The 24264-nt window shown below is 37.0% G+C and overlaps 1 protein-coding gene across 2 annotated transcripts in view; it reads right to left on the reverse strand.

Moving 5' to 3' along the window:
* Window positions 1–24264, reverse strand: part of LMBR1 (limb development membrane protein 1) — a 142436-nt gene that overhangs the window by 96021 nt on the left and 22151 nt on the right. For both annotated transcript variants that reach the window (XM_069461722.1, XM_069461721.1), the window contains exons 3-4: window positions 23828–23867; window positions 16762–16901 (exon numbers count right to left, since the gene is read on the reverse strand). In XM_069461722.1, coding sequence (XP_069317823.1) covers window positions 16762–16901; window positions 23828–23867 — 180 coding nt within the window. The remainder of the gene's footprint in view (window positions 1–16761; window positions 16902–23827; window positions 23868–24264) is intronic.

Raw genomic sequence — 24264 nt, forward strand, 5'->3', positions numbered from 1 at the left:
AACAGGCCACGGATCAGTACCCATCCTGGTCCATGTATGGCCTGGGGGTTGGGGATCACAGCCTTAAACCAAAGCCTAATCCACAGCAAACACCTAACTCTCTTCAATTCTATGAAGGCTGAGAGAGGTGAGGAAGCTGCATAAGAAAAGTTGGAAGCTAACAGAAGTTGGGTCACGAGATTTAAGGAAACAAGTCTTCAGTTCAAAGTGAAGCAGCAAGTGCTAATATACAAGCTGCAGCAAGTTACCTGGAAGATCTAACCAAGCTCATTGATGAAGGTGGCTACACTGAACAGATTTTCAATATAGACAAAACGGCCTTATGTTGAAAGAAGATGCCACATAGGACTTTCATAGCTAGAGAGAAGTCAATGCCCAGCTTCAAAGACAAGCTGACTTGCTTATTAGGGGCTCATGCAGCTGGTGACTTTAAGTTGAAGCAAGATGCTCGTTTACCATTCCAAAAATCCTAAAGTCCTTAAAAATTATACTAAATCTACTCTTCGTGTGCTCACAACAAAGCCTGGATGACAGACAGCATTTGTGGTTTACTGACTAGTTTAAGCCCACTGTTGAGACCTACTGCTCAGAAAAAAAGACTCCTTTCATGCTATCAAACAGCAGTGCATGCTACAGAGAAAGCTTTTGTGAAAGGAACAGTCAATCCACGTGGCAAACTTCACTGTTGTCTTATTTTAAGAAATGTCCACAGCCACCTTAACCTTCAGCAACCACCACTCTGATCAGTCACCTATTCACTTTACAGAGGTGCTCTGCAACCGAACCCGCATCATCTCCAAGGTGTGCCTGTATTTGTTAAGTATCTGACGTAGCAGGCATTGTTCTGGATACTTTAGGGTACTACCCTAATCCTTTATGACAAGGTAGGTCCTCCATATTACAGACGGCCTTCAAGTTCAGAAACATGCCCTTGTCTCAGAGCTAGACAATCCTACGCCACTCTTTCTAATACACTGTTAAATGTTTGTAGGCAACCCAAATCCCATCAGATCCCAAACTTCTCATATTCTTTATAGATGCCTGCAATTTTATCATTATAAATCTCTAGATCTAAATTCTATGAAGCATGTATACGTTTCTCTTCCTCATTTTGATTCTCCAATGCCTGTTTCAGTGCTGAGGAATCACCAAATATGAACTGCATGAACCAACAATATTACATTCTATATAGCTAAGTGTTAACAAGGAAACAGCCTCTCAGGAAAAGGTCACAGGCCAAACTAAGTAGTTTTAGAATTAATCATCAATTGTCAGCACAAAATGAACAAAATCACAACATATACAAAAAATTTAAAATATTAATTTTTAAGTTTTACCGAGCTATAACTGACATAAAATAAACTATACATAAAGTGTACAAGTTGGTAAGTTTTGACATGAAGCGCCAGTGACACCATCACACTTAAGCTAATGAACATACATATCCATCACCCCAAGGTTTCTCGTACCCTTCCCTCCTGTCACTCCCACCTCAGCCCCAGCCCCAGCCCCAGCCCCCCACTGACTCTGCACTGAAGACAAGACTGTACTTTCTAGAACTCTGTATAAAAGGTCATATGGTACCTACCCTTGTTTTGGCTGGCTGTGGTTATCTATCACAATTACCTGGGGATTTTCAACACTGTGATGTGTACCAGGAGCATGGATCAGACTGAATTGTTATTGGATTGTATCCATTCACCTGCAAACAAGTCTCTGTTCTGTTCCCAATTTGCAGCTACTAAAAATAACACTGTCGTAAACACTCATGTACAAATCTCTGTATGGACATAAGCTATCATTTATTCTGGGTAAACATGTGGGCATAGAATGGCTGGGTCATATTGTGAGTATACATTTTAACATTTTAAGAAAATGCCCAAATGTTTACCATAGTTGTCGTATTTCACAATCCCGCCAGCAGAGTTCAAGTTCATCCACATTCTCATCAAACATAATATGGGCAGTCTTTTTTTGGTTTTAGCCATTCTAACAAGTGTGTAGTAGTATCTATCTCATTGCTTTTTAAGTTGCATTTCCCTAATTATGATGTGAACATCTGCTCATGAGCTTATTTGCCGTCCATTTGTCATTTTTAGCAAAGCGTCTCTTCAAATGTGTTGCTAAGTTTTTCATTGGGTTGTTTTTTTTTTTTTTATTGTTATTACTGAGTTGGGCAAGTTTGTTTTGTTTTTTTTAACTCCCCCTTGAGCTAGCTGAAATGGCAAGTTCTTTATATATTCCGAATACAAGTCCTTTATCAAGTATGTGATTTGTAGATATTCTCTCCTAATCTGTGGCATCTCTTTTCATTCTCTTAATAGTACTTTCCAAAGAACAAAATGTCTTAAAGTCTAATTTATCAATGTTTTCTTTTACAGATTGTGCTTTTGATAACTTACCCAAAAAATTATGGCCTAGCTCAATGTCACAAAGATTTTCACCTGTGTTTTTTTCTGTAAGTTTTATAGCTTTAGGATTGACATTTAAGTCTATGATGCTTTGGGCGACTTTTTGATTATGGTGTCAAGTATGGATTGAAGTTCATCTTTTACCTATAATTAACCAATTGTTCCAGCACCAATTGTTGAAAGGAGCATCCTTTTTCCACTAAATTCCCTTAGCACCTTTGTCAAAAATCAATCCACAATGTATGTATGAATCTATTCTACTGAGTTGGTATGTTTATCTCTTTGCTGATACCACACGGTCCTGATTAATGTACCCTTAAAATAACCTTTAAGTCAGATATACTTAAATCCTCCAACTTTGGTCTCTTTCAAAGTTGCTGAGGCTACACTAAGTCCATTAAATTCTCATCTGAATTTTAGATGAGCTTGTCAATTTCTACCAAAAACAAAAAGCCTGCTGGGATTTTGACTGGCATTGTGTTGAATCTGTAGATCAACTGGGGGAGAACTGACATCCTAACAATATTGTTGTTACAATGTTTTTGTGCCCCCCCAAAATTCATAAATTGAAACTCTAATCCCCAATGTGATAGTATTTGGAGATGGAGCCTTTGGAAAGCTCTGTTGCCCAGGCTGGAGTGCAGTGGCATGATCATGGGTCACTGCAACCTCAAACTCTTGGACTCAAGTGATTCCCCCTCTCTCAGCCTCTTGAGTAGCTAGAAATACAGGTGTGCACCACCACATCCAGTTTTTTTTCTTTTTCAGAGACAGGGTCTTGCTATGTTGCCCAGGTTGGTCTCCAACTCCTGGCCTCAAGCAATCCTCCTACATTAGCCTCCCAAAGTGCTGGGATTATAGGCGTGAGCCACCATACCCAGCCATAATATTCCAATTTTGGCCTCTCTTTTCACATGGTCTTCTTCCCTGTGTGCCGCCTATGTCTCTGTTTTATCTTTTTATAAAAACACGACACTGGATTAGGGTCCTCCCTAATCCAGTATGACCTCATCTTAACGAATTATGTCTGCAAAGACCTTATTTTCAAATAAGGTCACATTCTGAGGTCCTGAGTGGACCTGAATTTTGGGGGAACACTATTCAACTCAGTAAATATGGCAAAAAGGACTTTCCGGGAGAACTTGACCCACCTTTGCTAAAGAGAGTCACGTGGAAAACATGAGAAAAGAGGCAAGCAGTCTCTAGGAGCAAAGACCCTCAGTCCTACAACCACAAAGAACCAAATTCAGCCAACAATCTGAATGAGCCTGGAAGCAAATTCTCCCCCAGAGCCTCCAATAAGGAATGCAACCCTGAGAACACCTTGAATTCTGCCTGTGAGACCACACAGAGGGCCTTTGCTTGCCACAAGAGAACATCAGTTTAATAAGATTTTACTAAGGGAAATGTTTGAACTGAGAATATGATATCCCATTAATTCCATCCATCAGTGTAAAATAATGTTTCTCCATGCACTCTCTCTCCAGTACTCTGCCTGGAGAACTCTAGCCTACTTGGCCTCTCTGAATCCCCATCTTTTCTCCTCAAATCCAGAACACGGCTCAGCTCCACCTGGGTTCCCTCTCTCCACACTGACCTGGACACTCTCTCCAGGCAACACCTTGTTCGTCTCCCATCTCTCGAGGATTATCCTTCATTGCCTATAGCTTCTTGAAAACCAGATTGTTTCAGGTGGCAGGGTGATGCAGTCCCTCTTACTCCATGTCAGCCAGACTATATTTAGTTTTTGAAGTGTTTCTCTACCAACACTTGAATATTGGTCTTCCTCATTTTTCCTACTCCATGTCTGAATCATAGTTCTTTTTTTTTTTTTTCTTTTTTTTTCTTTTTTGACTTGTACATAGTTCTTGATAAAACAATACAGGGAAAGCTCTAGGCATAAAACATCGCAGCAGAGTGCTTACTCTTTACTACCTAGCTATGCTAATGGATTTGTTTATCATTAAAAAAATGTTTCTTAACCTATAGTTACCTACTCTATTTCAAGTTGACCTCCCCCAAATACTCACTGATATCCCTAGCCCTTTTTAAAAATTCTTTAAATGTACAACTCAACAACAAAATAAAGTCTCTGTTTATTATAAAAAGAACAAATATCAACTCGTATGTCTTAGTTTTCTCTTACTAGATGGAAATATTGTGACATATCCATTCTCTTTATTCTCTTGCTCTAAATTCCTAAAATTTAACTGTTCCAATATGCACTTCTACAATGGGACTCCAAGACACTTCACAAATACTATCAAGCTTATTCTTTTCTCTCCTTTTTCCAAACCCTTTCCATTATGTTCTTTGATACATTTAGAAAGTGCTATCTACTGAAATGATGGTATGCTAGAAATATTTTAAAAATAATTATGAAATAATTGCAAAGCCTCACTTGGGTTACGCTGTTCAATACCTGCTTTTAATTCACATACAGAAAAACATCACTGCTTAGGAAAAAAAGGTCCTCGTTTTATATCTTCTCCAGACAAAGAATTGCTTTAGATTGAAAGGAACTCTCTTTCTGTTTCTGGACTAAAAGATCTTTATTTAAATAAAATATTTAACTAGCATAAATATAATGTTTGTTAAGAACCTGAACTTAGGCTGGGCGCAGTGGCTCACGCCTGTAATCCTAGCACTCTGGGAGGCCAAGGCGGGAGGATCGTTTGAGGTCAGGAGTTTGAGACCAGCCTGAGCAAGAGTGAGACCCCATCTCTACTAAAAAAAAAAAAAATAGAAAGAAATGATCTAGACAGCTAAAAAATATATATATAGAAAAAAATTAGCTGGGCATGGTGGCGCATGCCTGTAGTCCCAGCTACTCAGGAGGCTGAGGCAGAAGGATTGCTTAAGCCCAGGAGTTTGAGGTTGCTGTGAGCTAGGCTGATGCCATGGCACTCTAGCCTGGGCAACAGACCGAGACTCTGTCTCAGAAAAAAAAAAAAAAAAAAGAACCTGAACTTAAGAATTGTTCAAAATAAACAAAAGTTTACTTTTATTTTAGTACACCAAAAATTCTGTAGAAACATAGAAATTTGGCACAGAAAAGAATCTAAGATCCCCTTCTGTAACTCACTCATAAACTGAACTCTTTTTAAAAAGAGAATCAGTAAATTCCCCACAAATTCCATAACTTACAAATGATAGGCCTGGGCTTAGATTCCAGATCTCTTGCTCTTTCTACATTACTATATGATATCTCATACTTAACATTCTGGGTGAAAAAGGTACATACTTTGAATTTTGTAAATATTATCTGCCAAAAAGAACATATCACTTTAACAAGATTTTACTAAGGGGAATAATGACTATGCTATCCCATTAATTCTATCCAACCATGTAAAACAAAAGGTTTCGTTGAGCCTGTGATCAGTTTGTAAGACAGTAAAACAGAACAAAACATTTCTACATCTGTTTTCTCAGTTGTTTACATGTGGGTTACATATGAACACTCAAGCGTTCTTAAAACACCAAAACACTTTCAACTACAGAAAGGTTTTTAAAAATCTAGTTTCAGTAAAACACTGAATGTACTCTGTGTAGTTAGCATACTATAATGTACTCTAACAAAACCAAGGTATTCACATTATTTGTGATTTAAAAAACCTCAACAGTCATGATGGCAGATGTCTGGGTGAGTGGCACTTTGTCTACAAGCCTGGTTTGCATTAATACGTTTCAGCTATCTATGACACTGAGAGGGGACTGCAACTCTGTCACTCAGTTTCCTCATATGTGTACAACAGGCTACACCTCAGAGGGCTCCGATAAAGAACAGAAGAGAAATAACACCTAAAATGTTAAACAAATGTCAGTGCCTCTTCCCGGACCTGTCTTAAAATGAAATAAATGGTACCAAAAAACTGAAAAATTCTGAGGTACACCAGCATTTAGACTACACAAAGACAAGAAAATGATGTGAGTTATAGCTAAAATTAGCTCTCAAACATTTCCTTAAAGAATTATTCTGATTAATTTCACCAAAAAAAGGCTTCTACAACAAAAACTTGCATACATATGACTTTAAAAATATATAAAAATGACAATGACAAAAAAGTAGGCATAAAAAATAAATTGGAAATCAATATACCAATTTATTAACGATATGAATGTAGCAGAATTTGGATCATTTTTTTCTCCCTACTTTTCTGCATATTCTAAGTCTTCCATAAGGAGCACATATAGTCCTCTAAAAATCACAAAGCATATATTTAAACACCTTTATGAAACTCAAAGTTCTCCATATCCCCGTATCATATAACTTCCTCCACAAAACGCATTAAAAGGGCAGGAAACAACAAAGCTGAATGGAGATGGGGACGCAGGGCCGGCTCACACAGCTGCAGGCTCACTTCATGCACCTGCCTCACCGAGTACACAAGTCATTTTAGCCTCACAAAAATCACAAATTACCACATGTCAAGGAGCCTCAAAGATTGCTCTCAAACAGTTACAACCATGAAAATAAATCCTTAAATGTTAAGGGTCCACTATATTTTTATATTCAGAAGGAAAAAAAGAACTATCATTCGTAGCACAAAAGGAAGCTTGTCTTGTTGCTGACCTATAAATGTACATGCTTCCAGAATTTACCTTTCTACCATATACGTCCCTTTTATACAGTAAAAAGTACAAATTCACATTCTCTGGAAATCAAAAGTTAAAAATAAAACTTTGCCTTAGGTGAAAGTTCACATATAAAAAAGTATCTACTCTGACTAACCAATACACTTACAAAGCTAAGACAGTTATCAAAAGCTAATTAAAGAAATCTTTATCAACAGATCATAACAAGCAGCAATGTCTACTGGACAACTAAGAAAATGATTCAGAATCCGGAATCCAGAATTCTGAATCCAGAAAGGTTCTGAATACCAACTACTTTAGTTTGTCATAAAATTAGATGCGTTTTATTATATATTGATTGACCAGCTTTTTTCAATCTAAATAACTAAATACAAAAAATTAACTTTATCAACCAGAATAAATGTGAAAGTTTCAGACTTAGCTTATGCTAATCTAATTATAAATTTTGCAACATATAAGTTACTATGAGAAAAATATCTAATATACAGATATAATAATGTATCTGTCATACATTGCTAAGCAGTAATATTCGCAGCAACTTTGCAAAGTTTAATAAGTTTCTAGCATTTTATATACATACATACATAAATATCCCTTAACTGTATTCTATAATTTTAATAAATCATTCTTAAATTAAAAATTACTGTTAGGGTCAATACACATACTTGTATTATTTCATATTAACTTGTAAAATAAATATTAGTCAAATTGCTCTACTTCAGAAAGCTAAAATTACATGCTTCCATATAGCAATAGGACCCTTAAAATTCAAAAACATTGTAGTCTGTCTAAATCAGTATCAATGGCAACCTATTTGAAAGATACCCAATGCCCATCCCCAAAAAAGGTATTTAAATTTAAAGGTTATTTAATAATCCCAGAATACTCAGTTTAAAACAAAACAAAACAAGACTGAATTGCCAGATCACCATAGGATGCATTAACTTCTAGCTCCACCTGCTGGAGTCACAAAATATTTAAAAAATCCAATATGCAATACTAGGGAGCAAATAATTCATCACTTTTCCTCAAATAGACCAAAAAAAACCTTCATGAATTTAAGTTAGAAAATTAATCAAAGTTCAACCATATTCAATTGTTTCCAAAATGACAAAACTAAGTTAAAAACAATACTTTAGTAGAATCGAAGATCTAATCCAATTGTCAAAAAGTGACTACACAATATTGTAAAATTCTACTAAGAAAGCATAAGTGCTAGAGAAAAGACTACAAGTGCGCTTTCAAATAGTGTGAAAACTTCAGAATTAGACTAGCCTCTGCTTATTTACTTAGAAGAAAAAAAAAACAATTTTAGCAATGAGTTGTGAAAACTTTTACCTTAACTTTTTTCTTACAATAAAAAAGCAATATATGTCCATTGTATAAATATTATACAATGTAAATACCAAAAAAATTATATCATAGAATCCTACTACCTTGAGAAAAACAGTTATATCCTTTGTAATTACCCTTCAAGATATTTTTCTGTGCACCTACATGCACATGTACTTTATTTTCTTTTTACAAAAGAAGTATCTGTAAATATGCTTGTTTCCAATATCTTTATATATCAACAAATGCTCCTCTACATCATTGTCTATAATGGCCAAAAAAGCGTTCTACTGTTTGGATCTACCAAAATATAATGAAGTTAATTTCCTTCTCCAAACAATTTGATTTTTTATTTTTAATATTATAGAAAATACCTCAATATCCAGTAACTATCTTGATGCACATTATAGTAAATGACAGAACTATTGAGATCAATTAGTAACATTTAACTAATAATGGTACATTAAAACTTATTAAAGGCTTACTTTTGATGTAATATCTATTCATAAGTAAATACAATATTTTTAAGTTTGCTTATAATATAAAAGTTTGGGTTTTTCTGCGCTTCTATAAAACTTAATATATTTTTTAAAAGAAGGAATTTGCACTGCTCCTTCATGATGTTCAAAAGAGCACGTCATCTCGTCCTGATGACAAACCGAAATAAGCACACAGTTCTTGCAGAGCCTAGACAGATTACTGTGGTTACCTTTTAAAAGAATGAATCTCAAACCGGGCAACCATGTTATAAATGTATGTCTCTGTCTGTGGTCAGAAGTGAGAGGACAGGTTAGTAAAAACTGGCCCCACTGGGGAAAAATACCTCAAAAACTGAATTGTTTCCTGACTTTATTTAAAGCTACAACTTAATTTCATCATTTTCTTTTTTTCCAAAATTTTATTCGAATTTGTTTTTTATTGTAAACTCACACTGCATAAAATTAGTCAATTTAAAGTGAATAATTCAGTGGCATTTAGTGTATTTGCAATGTTCTGCAACCACCGTCTTTATCTAGTTCCAAAACATTTTCATCATCCCAAAAGGAAAGCCCAGTAAGCAGTTGTATCACTGCTTTTCGATTTACAGAACTGAAGGGTTTCATATTTTTCTACTAATTTTTTAACAGTATACAAGGTACATAAAATGTACACAAATGGGTACTTTATTTTTTCTATTTTTTACCCTTTTTCCTAACTTAATTATAACAATATAAATTTTCACTACCATTTTCAAGTGTCATCTCTACCCTCTTTGTTCCATCCTGTGATAAATTATAGTTGCTGGCATGTCATGACCCAGCTCACACTGGGCGAATGATGGGACACACCTCACAGCACCAGGCTGACGAGTGGCGGTGACCCAGCAGAAGCTCAATGCCCAGAGCATCCCCATCAGTTCTGTCTCACTCCAGTGTTCCAATGTCATTTTTGTATATCACATTTTTCAAGCTGTTTTCACATTGTAGACAGAGGTACATCTTGTCACACGATATAAACTTTTAGAACTAAGGCTAATATTTTATTTATTTATGTTATAAAATTCTGGTGCAGAGAAGTTAAGCAGCAATTCCAAGGTAGTATAGTTAAAATGTAACATCTCAAACCTGTGTGTCCCAAAATCCAAACATTTTATTTAACCCAAATTAAATAAGTTTACATACACAAAAGCATTCTCAACACACACTTAGCCTCTAATCTGTATGTGATTTACACATTAAAGGAAGAATCGATCAAAAACATCCATATTGATAATTTTATAAGATAAGTCATTACATTTCTTCTCCAATTAAATTCATTTTTACCAAAGTATTCCTAATGTTACAATTAATAACCTTCATTCCTTCAATGAATGTTTATTGAGCATTTCAGTGTGAAAGTACTAGAACAGATGCTCCATGGGAGATTAAAGGAACTTCAGAAATTCTCTGAGTCCTCAAAGAATCCCATAAATGTCACAAAACAGTAAATGAATGTGGACAATATAACTGCGCTTTGAGGAAAAGGAAATAATCAGACCTTTCGGGAACTGCTGGACACTGGCTATGAACTGACACTGATTCCAGGAGACCCTCACTGTGGCCACCAGTAGGAGTAGGGACTTGTGGAGGGCAGGTGATCAACTGAGTAGCTCAGGTTCCACTCATAGTGAGTCCCTACACCCATCCTATGGTCACCTGCCCAGGTCCAGAATGCATAATTAGAATGGACACACTCAGCAGCTGGCACAATCCCCACACTGACCTGTGGAGCAAGGGCTGTTATGGAGGGAAAGGCCACACAGATGTCACCAGAACTGAGTCCACCTAAGAAAATAGTCAACCAAAAGCAACACCCATTCCTGGAGGGACTGTGAGATTAGTGCCACCATCAAGGACTTGGAAGACACAGGGGAGGTGACTCCCACCACATCCCCATTCGACTCTCTGATTTGGCCTGTGCAGAAGGCATATGGATGTTGGAGAAAGAGGATTATCGTTAAACTTAACCACATGGCGACTCCAACTACAGCTTCTGTAGCAGATGTGGTTTCATCGTTTGATCAAATTAACACATCCCCTGGTAACTGGTATGCAGTTACTGGTATTTTTTCTCTGTACCTGTCAGTAAAGACCACCAAGAGCAGTTGATTTGCAGCTGGCCAGCAATATACCTTCACTGTCCTATGTCAGGCATGCATCAACTCTCCAGCCCAGTGTCATCATTTAGTTTGCAAGGACCCTGATCACCTTTCCCTCCCATAAGACATCACACTGGTTCACTACCTTGATGACATTCTGCTGACTGGACATAGTGAGTGAGAAGTAGCAACTACTCTAAACTTATTGGTAAGACATCTGTGTGTCTGAGAATGAGAAATAAATCCAGTAAAAATTCAGGGGCCTTTTATCTCAATAAAATTTCTGGAGGTCCAGTGATGTGGAGCATACCAAGATATCCCTTCTAAAGTGAAGGATAAGTTGTTGAATCCAGCTCCTCCTATACCAAAAAAGAGGTACAATACCTAGCAGGTCTCTTTAGATTTTTGAGGCAACACATTTCTCTTTTGGGTGTGTTACTCCAGCCCATTTACTGAGTGACCTGAAAAGCTGCTAGTTTTGAGTGGGGCCCAGAACAAAAGAAGGCTCTACAACAGGCCCAAGCTGCTGTGCAAGATGCTCTGACACTGGGCCACATGATCCAGAAGATCCAATGGTACCTGCCATGGCAGTGGCAGACAGGGATGCTGTTTGGAGCCTTTAGCAAGTTCCTGTAAGTGAACTGCAGCCTAGCCCATAAGATTTTGGAGCAATTCCCTGCTATCCTCTGTGGACAACTACTCTCCTTTTGAGAAAACAGCTCTTGGCCTGCTACTGGGCTTCAGTAGAGATTGAGTGCTTAACCATGGGCCACCAAGTTACCATGTGACCCAAGCTGCCCATCATTAAATGAGCATTTCCTGGCCCACCAAGCCATAAGGCTGGGCGTGCACAGCAGCAATGCATCATCAGATCGAAGTGGTGTATATGTGATTGGGCCCAAGTGGGCCCTAAAGGCACAAGTTCCATAAAGAAGTGGCCCAAATACCCACGGCCCCCATTCCCACCATACTGCCTCCTCTCCCCCAGCCTGCACCTAACGTTTCATGGGGAGTTCCCTGTATCAGTTGACAGAGGAAGACCTGGGCCTAGTCTACAGGTGTTCACAACTTTATATAACATTCAGGCAACACTCATAAGGTGACAGCTGCAGCACTACAGCCCCTCTCTGACACATCCTGAAGGGCACAGGTGAAAGGAAAGCCTCCTAGTGGGCAGAACTGTGGGCAGCGCATCTGGTCATTTACTTTGCTTGGAATGAGAAATAAGTAAACGTGATTATATACCAATTAATGAGCTGTGGCCAGTGGTTTGGCTGGATGGTCAGGGACTTGGAAGAACCTTAATTGGAAAAATGGTGACAAGGAAATTGGGGATAGAGGAAAACGAACAGACTTCTCTGAATGGGAAAAAAAAAAGATATCTGTGTCCCATGTGAATGCTCACCAAAGGGTGACCTCAGCAGAGGACTTTTATAATCAGGTGAATAGGATGACCCATTCTATGAATACCAGTCAGCCTCCTTCCCCAGCCACCCCAACAGGCTCGTGAACAAAGCAGCCCTGGTGGCAGGGAGGGTGGTTACACATGGGCTCAGCAACGTGGACTTCCACTCACCAAGGCCAACCTGGCTATGGCCACTGCTGAGGACCCAAACTGCTAGCTGTGATTATTGTTTTCCACACCAAATATGTGTTTCTTTAAACACATGTGAACATATACATATACATATATTTATCTGTGTTAGGACCTTATGTATAACAGGCAACTAAAGAATTAAAAAAATTTTCCATAGCATTGTCATATCCCATATTGCATAAAATATATGCCTTTGCTTATGAAAACCTTCACAAAATGCATCAACTTTTAAAAACCTAGCAGGACCGAAGTGTTACAACTACAGTCTTTAACACAATGCAGCACTAGCATAGGAACAGACACCAAACCAGGGGCTGGAAGTAAAGCCTTTTTCTTGCTTACTTGGAACAGACAGATTAGGTACTTTAAAATATATACATAGTCCATCTAGTCCACATAATAATTCTATCAACTAGACCTTAATACGTCCATTTTATAGATAAAAGACTGAGACTAAGACAGCTTAAATAATTTGTTTGAGGTTGCTGCCAGTTAAAGACAGACCTGAAATTCAAACCAGGTCTAGCTGGCTCCAAAACACGTGCACCTGAGACAGAAAACAAACTCTCATGTAATAATTTAGCATACCAAAAATGGAGCATAAAAAATCAGTAGAGAAAAGAAGAAATATTCAATTAATGATACTGGGACAACTAGCTAACTTTGGGAAAAGAGTTAGAGAAAAGGTAGTTAACCATCTGTATAAACCATCTGGATTAAACAATTAAGGGTAAACAAAACCATTTTATAAAAAAACAAGAAAAAAATTGAATATTTGTCACATCTCAAGATGGGGAAAAGATCTTCTAAACATAAAACAATTAGAGAAATCAAAGGAAGAGAAAGACCAACCTAAAAATATAAAAATTCTGGAAATCAAAACAGCAAATGAAATTAAAAAGCAAAATAACTAGAAAAACATTTATAAAAATTGGATAAAAAGCTGATGTTTTCACATAAAAAGAGATCATAAATTCAATATGAAAAGAAAACAACCAAAGCAAAGGACATGAAACAAATAAGTATTGTATGTTTTTATATATTTTATAAATTAAAATTAAAATGTCCTACCTCACTAAAAATTTTTAAAAATTCAAATTACAATAATGAGAAACCCACTTTGTATCCATGAAATTGGAAAAGATTTTAAAGATATTAATATTCAAAGTGCCTGAATTTGTGGTTAAAAACAAGAGGCTCCTTCATGCTCTATCAGAGAATATAAACAAGTAATTCTAGAAAAAAGTTTGGCAATAATGTTCGTTAGCCTAATAATTTTCTTTTTTTTTTTTTTTTTTTGTTGAGACAGAGTCTCACTTTGTTGCCCAGGCTAGAGTGAGTGCCGTGGCGTCAGCTTAGCTCACAGCAACCTCAGACTCCTCGGCTTAAGCGATCCTACTGCCTCAGCCTCCCGAGTAGCTGGGACTACAGGCATGTGCCACTATGCCCGGCTAATTTTTTCTATATAGATTTTTTTTTTTTTTAGTTGTCCATATAATGTCTTTCTATTTTTAGTAGAGACGGGGTCTCGCTCAGGCTGGTCTCGAACTCCTGACCTTGAGCAATCCACCCGCCTCGGCCTCCCAGAGTGCTAGGATTACAGGCGTGAGCCACCGCGCCCGGCCTAGCCTAATAATTTTCATTCTAATTATCATCTAAGGAAGTTGTAAGAAACCCAAATAATAATTAAAATTTGAAAATCCTCTAAATGCTCAACAAAGGAGACTGGTTAAATAAAATGTTCCACAAAAAGGCAGGTTCAGCACCTAGGGAACAACTCAGCTGTTGTTTATTTCAAATCTGAGAAAAACGGAGTAATAAATAGTTCCACCCTTAAAAACAACAAAATAACCTTTGAAAACCACTAGGTTAATATATTGTTATATACATGACTCATGTTACAGCCACTGAAAATGTTTTCAAAGAACATCAATTGCCATAGAAAACATTCACAATATTAAATGGTTCAAAAAATGTAAACTGTATATGCTATAACATACACATACATACAGTGAAAAAAGTGAATTTTTCTTTTTTGCACACTTCGGTATTTTCCATATTGTGTATAGTAAGCACATATTACTTTTATGATTAGGAAATAAATAAGGAAGTGGTTGATATTGCTGCTGCTGTTCTTAACACATAGGGCACAGTGTTAGCAACAGCCTAAGACATGGCCAAAATAACATCACCTACAAAAAGTATACTCTGTACTTTCTCAGCCAACAAGAGACAGGGAATTTACTCTTGTCTTACAAATAAAACTGATAATTTCTTAAATTTTAATTTGTCCTTTTCTTCTGTTGGATTATATCACCAAGAATATGATAGCACTTGAAAAGAGAAGTTACATCAGTCTAACGCAGTAAAGCTTTTTACAGCACCTGTAGTAATCATGCATCACATAGTAATGTTTTCCAAATGTAAAATGCCAAAAATAAAAACCAAAGCATAGTTAATTGTGATAATACTACACAGGCAAATTGTTCCTTTTTTTTTTTTTTTTTTTCCTTTTTTTAGATAGGGCCTTGCTCTATTGCCTGGGCTAGAGTGGCTAATTTTATTATTTTTTTGTAGAAATAGGGTCTCACTATGTTGCTTGGCTGGTCTCAAACTCCTGGCCTCAAGTGATCCTCCTGCCTCAGCCTCCCAAAGTGCTGGGATTCCAGGCCCAAGCCACTGCACCCAGACCTCACTTCTTTATGCTAACTCAGAAATTACAGATTCACTGACCTACACTACACATTTAATAGAAATAAGTGATCTCTGATACACTTTTTCTAGGTCAAATGGCAAGTTAGCTTAAGTATTGTTAAAGGAGGATATTTTATTTTAACTCATAAGAAGGTTCTTTAGTAAGAAAAAAATATTATCAGAAATCTTTTACCTTAAAAAATGAGATGAAGAAATTCAAACACAGTAAATTCCTGTCACTGACTACTCTTCTAGATACTGTTTCACAAAAAGAGTATCTTCACTAATTATAAAATTTTTCTTCATTGCCATGGGGAGAAAAGATTTGGGTCCATGTGAAAATTCATCTGGAAATGAGGTGTCCCAATTTTGTCATCTGCCTTTGCTGTTCAAAAACAATGTATCTGACCCACCATATAACACAATAACTATTAACACTTTAATAAAATAATAACTAATAACACTTATAGTAACTAGTAACACAAATTAACAACACTCTTTTTTTTTCTTTTTCTCTTCTTTCAGTTACGCACTTTGACTTTAAACAACACTCTTAAAATAAGGGCAGGGTATGGGCAGGACAGAAATCAGAATCTCTAAGCTCCATGACCAATTCTAACAGATAATTATAAAATTTTAAGAACCCTCAAGAAATAATTATGTTAGCACCTTCTATGTGAGAAAAAAGTTCAGTGTACATACACTAAATTGATATGTTAAAAACAGGAAGATTCTTCAGAAAGAATAAAGAAAGAAAAAACACATTTCACAGCTTAAACCGCCATCATAATATCACAGCTTAAACCGCCATCATAATAGATAGCTACCACCTAGTAAGTGCCTATTAAGAGAGTTATTTTACATACATCACTCCGATTCCTAAAAACAAACCTGCAAAGTGGGTTTTATTTATCATCCCAATTAAGACAAAAGAAAACTGCAGTCAGAGAAGAGTGACTTGCCCAAAGTCTGCTAGGAAATGGCAAAGCTAAGTTTGGAATGCAGGTCTATTTGCTGTCAAAGCAATATATTAATACCATGTTACCTATAATGTCAGTCATAAATTTTTTAAAGCACATTAAAGTTTATACTTGACAGAGAGTGTTTTCCCCTTACATCATATATTTTGAAATAACTAAAGAAACTAATAACAAATAAGTAAAATAGAAACTATAGCTGATGTTTTTTAGGTCTTGAATGGAGGTTAAATTTTTCTGACATATTCAGATAAACCAAAATTCCCTTGCTAAATATTTAGAGGAATATTTGTTTATCAAAATCACAATAAGCACACAAACAATTTACTGATTAAGTAAAAGAAAAAAGTCTTTCACAAGTGACTAAAAATAGAAGTGACAAGTAAAATCTGGTTTTCTGACTTTATTAAGGACCCAAATGGTTCACTGGAGGAAATCACAAATTATGAAGGAAACCAAGAAAAGAAAAATCTAAAAATACAGTGCAATAAAAAATTGAAATATTAATTGTGATTATATAAAGCAATATATACTAACCATGAATCAGGGAGCCGTTTAGCCACTGAATATAGTAGTTCTGAGGAAAAGAAAGCAGGATTTCATTGCTGATTATTGAGAAGGGTAAAAGCAAAACGGCCCCAGCTGAAACTGCTAAAGTGAACGTGCTCAAAAACAACCTGGAAGAGAGAAGAGTCATCATCACTAGTGATTTGAAAATGCAATGAATATGGAAGTCATCAAAAATACAAACTCTTCAATATTTTAATCAAAAAGGTATAAGAATTTCATTAAATATATGTAGTTGGGAAACAAATGATATAAGTATGATCCTAGAAGTTAAACTAAACGAACACTAAAACTCCTTAATAGGTCATTAAGTCTAATGGACCAAAAAGATATATATTTATAATACATATGTACACACACACACATATATAAGAGTATTTCACACATTTTTACAAAGAATAAATTATACCTCATTCTTCTCTTAAATATAATTATTTATTTCACAATTGCATTTAATTAACAACTTTGACAATATATGCTAACAGCAAAGCAACAACTATTTCAGGTGAAAAAAATACTTGTGAAAGCAGTATTAAAAAACAAATTAATTTAAAATGGTTATTTCAGAGGAACAAAAACTTACAAAGCCATTGGCCTGGTATCTCTTGAATGGATAAAGACTAAATAAAATATAGCAATAAATAGCACAAAACTATTAAATAATAATATTCTATTAAACAGTATTTAAAACACTATTCTCTCATTTTTTAAAAAGATAGCTATGATATGTATTGATATGGAAAAATATCTAAAATAAATTAAGTCAACAAAAACAAACTGAAGAAAAGCATGTACAATAAATCTAAAACATTCTCTCTGCTCACTCCCCCCAAAATGCATATACACAATCAGCAAAATAGAGGTATAAAAAAATCCAGCATGCTATATAGCAGTCCCATAGAAGAGAGGGATTATGAGGCGCTTTCACTTTCTCAGCTAAAACATTTCTGAAATGTTTTACATTTTTACAACAAATACCTAATTTTTAAAAGATTTCTAAAAGAATAAAATGGCAAAGAAAAAGGGAACTTCACAAACATTAGCGATAGAACCTTAATTTAATATCCATTCCATTAAAGTTAATATTGGAACATAAAAATAAATCTAAGAAAATATTAAGTATTTTTAAAAGCAGGAAAAAATCATACTAAATGCCAAAAAAACACACATCTAATAGAGTAACTGTGAGGCCAATGCCCTCTTGTGGCAAACAACAGAAGTGTATTCCTACTTAAAAGCCAAAAATAACAAGGAAACCTCCTCTGTTCAGTAAATCCGTGATAAATTTTTAAATGTAGACCATATCATACATACCAAAAATACAATTCAAATAAGACATAGAACTTTTATGAATTGGCTTTGCTGAATAGACATTTCCTGAGAAAAGCACTCAGTCTCATGTCGGGGTCCACAGCCAGCTCTGGCAGTGACCAGCCAGCAAGCTGCTCTAGTCAGGTGAGGAAGTTATCCTGATCACTGTCATTCCTTCTCACTCTACAATCGAGATCAAATCCAAAATCTCACCATTCCAGGGCCTGCACAGATATGCCAACGTAATTTTCCAGGCTTTCTCTCACAGTGACCCAGTCCAACAAACACTTAGGCTCACCTAACTTCCTCATTTCCCAAACATCCAGTGGATTTTTAGGGTTCCTTGCCCCTCTGCACAATCTGCTCTCTTCCTAGCGTATCCTTTATCTACTACGCATGACAAATTCATATGTAAATTTCAACACAGACCTCAAATATCATTTGCCCTGTCTGTGAGGCATTCCTTGACTTCTCCCTCCTTGCTCCTCTCGGTAAAATTTGTTCCCCTCTCCTCTAGGCTCCCATATACTTTGAGTACATAGTTCACAATGAGGGTCAGTCAGAGTTCTCAAATCAAAAACTGGAAGCCATGATCTGACAAAAGGAGTAAGCTTATGGGGGCAAACAGATAAAGTATTTAAAGGCACAAGTGACCCAGAAAATCCTGAATATACCAGAACCTATTACACTTAGGGTATTGTAATTGGTTCTAGAGATACAAAAAACATAACATTATCCCTGACTGTCCTTGAGCCACTCTAAGGAGAGCTCATGAAGTGCTGTGATGGAGCCGGATGCTGGCAGAGATCCCTGAAAGTAAGGCCCTGAGCTGAAAAAGCACAGCAGTGGTCATTGCTCACGTAACCACAGAAAAGTGCCCATACAGAAATGGAGGGATAGTTTCAGAAATGTTACCTTCTGAAATGGAGTAATATTTTTAAAAAGTACATCTTCAGAGTAATGCATCTTTTGTAATTATGGTAGTAGTAAGACAAGAGCATTTTCCTGAATATCTCTGACACTTGTGACTATTTCCTTAACCCAGCCAGGAAGGCAGAACCTCTCCTTGTCTAAATAAGGTGATGAGGGCATACATTGAACACTGAATATAACCAGTATAAAGAAAGCTGTATCTATAGGTCATATTGTAAAGTGTCTCTGCAAGGTGATGATAAATTAAAACAGTAAGACTACCTTAAATCTCTTTAACACTCCACAAAGCTTTCACATACTTTCAGTCAGCAAACAGGAGCCAGGATCCTCAACTCTTGAGTCCCTAATGCCCTGTTCTTAACCACCATCATCAGGCTCTTCCCAAGCTCTGTCCCATGTCCCTGCTCCCCCTCATTCAAACAAATGACCGAGTCTCCTATTTCAGAGTGGAAAAAGAGGAGTATACTCCCTCCACACTTACCACCTCATAGAGCTATCAACAGACACAATATTCTCCTGTCTCTCAAGGGAGGACGTCTTCTTCCTTCCGCCCATGTGCACTGATCTCTAACTCTGCTGTCTCCAAGGGCCTTGCTTCACTGGTCACCCCACTCTTAACCTTCAGCCTCATCTTCCCTCTACCTGCTGGCCTACCAAGGATAAACATCCCCAGGTGTTTCTGCCCTTAAGAAAGCTTAAGGCCAGGCGAGGTGGCTCACGCCTGTAATCCTAGCACTCTGGGAGGCCGAGGTGGTGGATCGGTTGAGCTCAGGAGTTCAAGACCAGCCTGAGCAAGAGCGAGACCCCATCTCTACAAAAAATAGAAAGAAATGATCTGGACAGCTAAAATTATATATATAGAAAAAAATTAGCCGGGCATGGTGGTGCATGCCTGTAGTCCCAGCTACTCAGGAGGCTGCGGCAGAAGGATTGCTTGAGCCCGGGAGTTTGAGGTTGCTGTGAGCTAGGCTGATGCCACGGCACTCTAGCCCGGGCAACAGAGCGAGACTCTGTCTCAAAAAAAAAAAAAGAAAGAAAGAAAGCTTAAGAGGATTTTACATGTCATATCTTTACTTCTACATCTTCAATTTCTTCCTTAATGAACTGCAACAGGATTTCTATTCCTCACCATAGTACTGAAAAGGTTTTCCTTGTGGTCAAATCCATCAGATACTTTCTAGTTGCAATGTGACCTTCTATGATATTTCAAATTGATAAGCATCATCTCCTCCTTGAAATTCTTTCCGCCACTTCTGCAACATTCGCCCTTTCTACTTTTTCATTCTCAGGCTCTACTCATCCGTAAAATGTTGGTGTGCCAGTATTCCATCTTAAGTCTTCAGCTCAGCTAATCAATAAATGCTTGATGTGTGAATCAGGCTTCCTAATACCTCACCCTGAACCAGTGGTCTTAACCAGCAGTATGTACCATCAGGAGCACCCAGGGAGCTCTTGTTAAAGCACACATCGGAGACTAACTCACTGAGTCTTTTTGGTGGGGCTCATTCACTAGACAAATATGTAGAGTGCACACTGCCAGGGCTGTTCCAGGCACTTTAGAACAGGGAACATAACACCAAACATTCTTGCCCTATAAGGGCTTATATTGAAGTGGGGAGAGTCAGACAATAAATGATAAATTAAGTATGCAAATGTGTAATATATTAAGAAGGGTAAGTGCTACAGAAAAATGAAGTAAGGTAAGGAGAATTGGAAGTGGGGAGGAGAAAACACAGGTTTCAGTATTAACTATGGCACTCAGGGTAAGCCTCATTGTAAAGTTGAGATTTAGGGAAAAAACAAAGCAAAACCAAACTGACAGGGATGAAAGAATTAACTCGGTGGGATATCTGATAAAAAGGAATTTTTGGCAGACAAAACAGGCCAAAACCATTAAGGTGCAGGTAACATTGACTTCACACCTATTGTGCATCAAGCACCCTACTCTAGATTTTTTCTTGCGTATGTTATTTAATCCACATAACAGTACTACAAAGTAAGTGGGAGCTCTATTTTACATATGGAGAAAATGAATGTTTATCAATCTCTTCCAAACATGAATTAATCTTGAGTTCCGAATTTGAACCCAGATCAGCCTAACTGGTCAGGGCTCACTCACTCCATCACAGTGAAGGACAAAGACACTAACGGGGGGCCGTGAGGGTCAGCCCAGGTCAGACTCCTCCTCTCAGATTACCCTCTCCCCAAACCCCCCCAACTTTATTGTAACTGTACATAAACCCACCGACCCTTGGGAAGAGGATGTCTGTACACACCACCACAATACAGAAACCCCCTCCGTACTGGGAAAACTCAACCCTCAGACAGGCCATGACAGCTGCTCCTGAGAACTGCCACAAGGAAACAGCGTGTGACCACATTTTCATTCAAAACACTTCTAGGAGTAAAAGACAAAGTGATGTGTTCTTTTCTGTTTATAAATGATTGACCTCTAAGAACATTTAAGTAGATTTACCACCCCAAGTGGTACACAGACTACAGAGGAGAGAGGCACATACCTCCCTTGTCCTTCACACCCAGAGGATTTCACAAGGAAAGAATATCTACCCTTTATTCAGTCTGTGATTCACTGTAGCTTTTTTGAGCTGAGTGACCTTTTACTGAACCAGTAATTTAAACAGAAAAAATGACAATTCACTGAAGAATTTCCACAAATGTCACAGTGTTAGGAATAAAATTAAGACCCCTAATCCGATACATTTAAAACATCAAGTTTTGGGCCTAAGTTCTAACCCAGAGTGTAAAAATTGCCAGTATGTAGTTACAGTTGTTTTTATTTATCTAACTTCCCTGAAGGCATTTAAAATAAATTTCCAAATCTAATAAAAATCAGCGTTTCTTTCTTTCTTTTTTTTCTTTTGAGACAGAGTCTCACTTTGTTGCCCAGGCTAGAGTGAGTGCCGTGGCGTCAGCCTAGCTCACAGCAACCTCAAACTCCTGAGCTCAACGGATCCTCCTGTCTCAGCCTCCCGAGTAGTTGGGACTACAGGCATGCACCGCCATGCCCAGCTAATTTTTTCTATATATACTTTTAGCTGTCCATATAATTTCTTTCTATTTTTAGTAGAGATGGGGTCTCGCTCTTGCTCAGGCTGGTCTCGAACTCCTGAGCTCAAAGGATCCGCCCACCTCGGCCTCTCAGAGTGCTAGGATTACAGGCGTGAGCCACCGCGCCTGGCCCAGCGTTTATTTCTATTCATTTTTCAGTCATGAATCAAATCAGTCCTATTCAAGTCATTTATTAGCTGAAAGTATTTTTTTTTACTGAGGCAAAATGTACATTACATCAAATTTATCATTTTAAGGTGAATAACTTGGTGTCATTTAGTTCATTCACTATGTTGTGCAACCACCACCTATTTCAAGTTCAAAAACATTTCCATCACCCCAAAATACGCCGCCATACTCACAGCAGCTGTTCCCCATTCCCCTCTCCCTTGGCCTCTTGTACCCAAACTGCTCTTGATGGATTTATCTATTCTGGATATTTCTTATAGATAGAATCATACACTATGTGACCTTTTGAGTCTGGCTTCTTTCACTTAGCATGTTTTTGAGGTTCACCCACATTGCAACATGTATCAGTACTTCATGTCTCTTTATGTCTGAATACTATTCCATTGTATGTGAAAGCATTTAATTATATTGATATTTGCATGTGTGTATAAGTGTATGTGAGCACATGTAATCTCTCCCTCCTCCCCTTTTCTCATTTCCTCTTCCTCCTTCCTTTTTCTCACCTCTTCTCACTCCCTTCAGCAAAAGATGCATAATTTGATATTAATTACAAGAAAAGTCAGACAAAACCAAATAACTAGACCGTAATCTTCAAAAGTATCAAGGTCAGGAAGGCCAAGGGAATACTGAAGAAATGTTTCAGTGTGAAGGAGGCTGAAGGAACATGACAACCAAATGCAATGTGTGATTCTGAACTGGATCCTTTTACTACAAAGGGCATTCCTGGGACAATGGGTAAGTTTGAATGGGGTACGAGTGGTACTGTACCAGTTATTATTTTGATGGTTGTATGGTAGATACATAGGAGAATGCACTGTTTATGGGAATATATATCAAAGTATCTTGAGGAAATGGAACATCAAGTTAGCAACTTCTCAAACAGTTCAGGGAAGGGGGATGGGGAGAGAAGGATCTTTGTATTCTACTTCTAACTTTTCTATAAATTTAAGATTACTTCAAAAGAATTCTGAATTATCAATTTAAAAATCCTGGCATATAGAACTCTTCTATGTGGGTACATCTGTGTAATTTCACATTTTAGTCAAGCAAAAATAGAAAGGAATTCACTGCTTTCCATCCACTTTGATACTTCAAAAAAATTAAGGACATCTCTATCACAGCTCACCAGGGTACATAAGGAACCTAAAGGACAATCTGGGCCCACCTCCTTGCTCACAGCTGGTAGAGTTTCAATTAACCAAAGGAGGTGTCTGCAGCCTGGTTCAAGATCAAACAGCCAGGAGTTTTCTTTCTTATGGCCCTGAATTTTCCCAAAGTTAGGCCCATTTCCTCATTAAATCCTCTGAAGATAAAATCTGTCAGCTCTTAAGCAAATTTTAACAGGAGATAATCAATCCTAAATTATCCCCATATATTTGCTTACATGTGCTTCCCAAGAATAAAATATTGATAAATGCATTGAAATGCTTTAAGTGAATTTTTTTCCATATTTCTGTCAAAAAATTAGAATTGAGTTTTGAGAATTTATGACTTCAGAATTAGAAACAGAACAAATAAACTTTAAAATACATACGAAATCCTGTTGACTATGGCATCTTCATCTTCTTGTTCATCTGCAAAAATATTTAAGGTATTAATATGCCTTCATTTCCCAACAAAATGTTTCATTAATTTATTAAAAATATAAACTTTAAAAAGCAATTCTTGAATAGAAATGATTTTCAAAGAGCACTGTGTTTATTTCAGCACAGATCAAAATTTAAATCTCATTAAGTCAGGTAGGATGGTATATGGTTAGAGAATGGAATGTTTTGATTAATCAAAATTCCTCATTAACAACACTACCATATGTAAATTAAAATTTCCCACATATTTAGTGCTCAAAAAAATAAAACTTAATAGAACCTTAGAACCACTAGAAGCATACTGCTCTACAGTGTTAAGTGAAACTGCTAATGAATAAAATTTTCTAGTTAATAATAGCCAATGAAAGTTTTTACTATAAAATTA

Source organism: Eulemur rufifrons, chromosome 29 (assembly GCF_041146395.1).
Source record: "Eulemur rufifrons isolate Redbay chromosome 29, OSU_ERuf_1, whole genome shotgun sequence".
In the NCBI taxonomy this organism is placed as follows: Eukaryota; Metazoa; Chordata; class Mammalia; order Primates; family Lemuridae; genus Eulemur; species Eulemur rufifrons.